Source organism: Mesitornis unicolor, unplaced genomic scaffold (genome assembly GCF_000695765.1).
Source record: "Mesitornis unicolor isolate BGI_N332 unplaced genomic scaffold, ASM69576v1 scaffold44856, whole genome shotgun sequence".
NCBI classification, from domain to species: domain Eukaryota; kingdom Metazoa; phylum Chordata; class Aves; order Mesitornithiformes; family Mesitornithidae; genus Mesitornis; species Mesitornis unicolor.
This window is the reverse complement of record NW_010189791.1, coordinates 10,870-14,167: the sequence shown is the minus strand read 5'-3', so window position 1 is coordinate 14,167 and position 3,298 is coordinate 10,870. Positions and strand designations below refer to the sequence as shown.

General features: G+C 52.5%; 1 protein-coding gene across 1 annotated transcript in view; it reads left to right on the top strand.

The window, feature by feature from the left end:
- The window catches only part of LOC104542005 (telomerase-binding protein EST1A-like), a gene marked incomplete at its 3' end in the record, with an annotated part of 8,161 nt that overhangs the window by 2,183 nt on the left and 2,680 nt on the right, over window positions 1–3,298 (top strand). The window contains exons 2-3 of the mRNA XM_010186179.1: window positions 1,197–1,389; window positions 2,622–2,732. Of these exons, the coding sequence (XP_010184481.1) occupies window positions 1,197–1,389; window positions 2,622–2,732 (304 nt within the window). The remainder of the gene's footprint in view (window positions 1–1,196; window positions 1,390–2,621; window positions 2,733–3,298) is intronic.

Here is a 3,298-nt window from a genome sequence, read left to right as displayed (position 1 = left end):
GTGACGGTGACAGCGCCTTTCCCAGGTAGTTTTGCTCTTGACACCGCTCAGCCCCGTGACTTATGTCAGGCCCATGGGAGTAGCCTGGTGGCACCAGTTAGTGAGAGAGAGGTGACGCTGGTGCTCTGGAGGGTAGATACTGTGGCTGTAGCAAGTTTCTACTTGGCATCCTTCACATTTACTTGTGACCTCTGTGACTCTGGAGACATTTTCAGAGCTGACTGGCAGTGAATCCAGCAGGGGAGCTCATTTCAGGGCTTGTTCTGCGTTCTGGGGACTCACGTTATAGACCACAGGGTGGGATGTGTTTGTGCTTGAAGCAGCACTGGAGGTTTCAGGTCTTCCTTGAGTTGTCAGGGTCACCCAGAGCTGCTGTCTGGGGGGAGAGAAAAGGCCGCACGGGGCTGCTGTGGCCTGTGTGAAGCCCTCCCTGCCCTGGGAGCGTAGGCACGGTTGGCCCCATCCCTGCTGGCAGTGTCCATCCATCTCTGTGCATCTCTGGTGGGCTCCCAGTCTGCCTGTGGGGCTGTGCTGGGGCTCTTGGATGCAAGTGCTGCTTGTCACACGTCCACCTGCAGAAACGTCTTCATTCTCTTGGTTGGTGTTTGGGCTGTGCAGGGTTTGGGGACTGTGTGGGGTCGGGCAGTTGAGCCATGCTCTGCACTTCGCACAGGAACACATCACATCCTCCTTTTACTCTGTCGGGCTCTCCCAGGCGCTGCCATCTGGCTTTGCTCCAGTCTGTGCCATCTATGCTGTCGTGCTGTTTCTGCAGGGCTCAAAGCATTACACAGGCTAAGGCTGCCAAGGCAGTAACAGCTGAGGATTCCCTTTGCTGTAAACTTGCCCCACGTGTTGCAGAGCTGTTTCTGGTCTGCAACTGTTTGATTAAATTCAGAGGAGGAATTCTGCTCCAGCGTCCAGGCAAGGCTGTAGGTGGCTGGTGAAAGGGATGTGATTTTTGGGACTCTGAGGCTTTGTTTCCTTCAGGTGTGACGTTCCCAGCTCTCGTTCATTTTTGAGGAAGCAGGGTCCCCGTTTCTGCTGTGTGTTTTGGTTGGGTGGAAGGAAGGAGGGGGATTGTTTTAATGGCAAAGCTGCTCGTGCGCATGGATGAGGAGCAGCAGATGGCTCAGCACGTGCTCCCGGGCTGGGCGGTTGCTGTTGTGTTGACTGCTGGTGGTGTTTCGCTGCAGGGTGGAGATGCTGCAGCTGTACGAACGATGCCTTCTGATGGATATCGAGTTTTCTGATACCCAGAACGTGGACCAGCTCCTGTGGAAGAACGCGTTTTACCAGGTGATCGAGAAATTCCGGCAGCTGCTCAAGGACCCTCAAGGGGAAAATGCCCAGGAAATCCGGAACAAACTGCTCCAGCTTCTAGATGAGGTGAGAAGAGAGGAACATCCCAAACTCCACTAAACCTTCGGGTGGGATTGGCTGGTGTTTAGAATGGGATGGTGTAGCTGGACAAGTAGGCTTGATCCAACTCATCTCCATGTGCCTTGGGCCATGCTTATCGGAGGAGAATGATCCGACAGATCGTGGTTTGGTGTAGCAGAGGTAGGTCCAGGTGGACATTTGTTATAGTTTAAACCAGGTTTGCTTTGGTGTGTTTTAGGTTAACCAGAAATTGATTTAAGCTAAGATGAAATGAATAGCCTGAAGTGGAAACAGAAGCATTCCTGGAGGTGTCTGTGCTTTCTTTATCAAATTTACTTAAAAGTCATTCCATGAAGCTGTGCAGCTCAGTTTACTCTGTAGAAGGCAAGCTGACCGATCCAAGAGGGTGTGTTTTATAGAGCCAGGTTGGTGGGAAGGAGCTGCTGGAGGTCAACCTCCAGCTCCTGATTTTGGTAGTCTTGATAACCTCTGAAGTTTGAGATTCCCCAACCTCCTTGTTGTGTTGTGAGGAGAAGCAGCCCACACCTCAGGGAGAGGGACCTTCCTTCTTGCACGTGGCAGGGATGGTGTGGTGATTTTGTGGTTGTCGTCAGATGCATTGTAATGTCCAGGTACATGTATTAAAAACAGTGTGACCAGCAGGGCCAGGGAGGTGATCATCCCCCTGTACTCGGCACTGGTGAGGCCGCACCTCGAGTGCTGTGTTCAGTTCTGGGCCCCTCACTAGAAGAAGGATGTGGAGATTGTGGAGCGTGTTCAGAGAAGAGCCACAAGGATGGGGAGGGCTCTGGAGAACAAGCCTGATGAGGAGCGGCTGAGGGAACTGGGCTTGTTTAGCCTGGAGAAGAGAAGGCTGAGGGGAGACCTCATCACCCCCTCCAATTGCCTCAAGGGAGGTTGTGGAGAGGTGGGTGCTGGGCTCTTCTCCCAGGTGATAGGGGATAGAACAAGGGGAAACAGCACCAAGCTGTGCCAAGGGAGGTTCAGGTTAGAGAGAAGGAGGAAGTTCTTTCCTGAGAGGGTCGTCAGAAGCTGGCACAGGCTGCCCAGGGAGGTGGTGGAGTCCCCATCCCTGGATGTGTTTAAAGAGCGGGTAGACGAGGTACTTAGGGATATGGTTTAGGGGGGAGACAGGAACGGTTGGACGTGATGATCTCAGAGGGCTTTTCCAACCGAGCGATTCTGTGATTCTGTGTGATTCTGTGTGTATTTTGCAGGGCACTTCTTTTTTTGATGGCTTACTCCAGAAGCTGCAGATGTCGTACCAGTTCAAGCTGGAGGATTACATGGATGGGATGGCCATCCGCAGTAAACCTCTGCGGAAAATGGTAGGTCGGCTTCCTCCTGGGGACTTCTCATCCTGTTGGTTGCGTGTAACGTGCTGAACTCAATGCGCTGCCCTTGCCAAGGGGTAGGCAGCTGCACTCCTGAGCAGATGTCAGCATGTTTGCAGGGAATCTGTCTCAGCTGTTAGAGAACTTGTTGAACCAACTCTGGTGTGTTATTTCTTGGCTGCCTTTTCAAAGAACAACTTTTTTTGTATCAGCTCTGTGAGCAGGGCTAATGAAGGGAAAGAAGTGTCCCAAGGTACCCTGGCTTTGTCTTAGACATTGTACATCTCTTACTGGTGTCCATGAAATCCAGAGCAATGAACAAGGAGAGCCAACAGTTGTGCTGATTTCCTGACTCTCGACAGCATCTTGCCCTGAGCTGTGAGTGCAGGTGCGAGGGCCAGCTGGGGAAGGGTATTTTAGCCCAGCTCCGTTCCCAGAGAGAAGTGTGTGTCTAACAGCTGTCCTCACATTGATCACGGGCTGAACAACTCCCCTGGAGAGAGATGGGATGTTGCTGTAAGAAAGGAGGTGTTTGGGGGATTGGTTTGCCCTTACAGCTG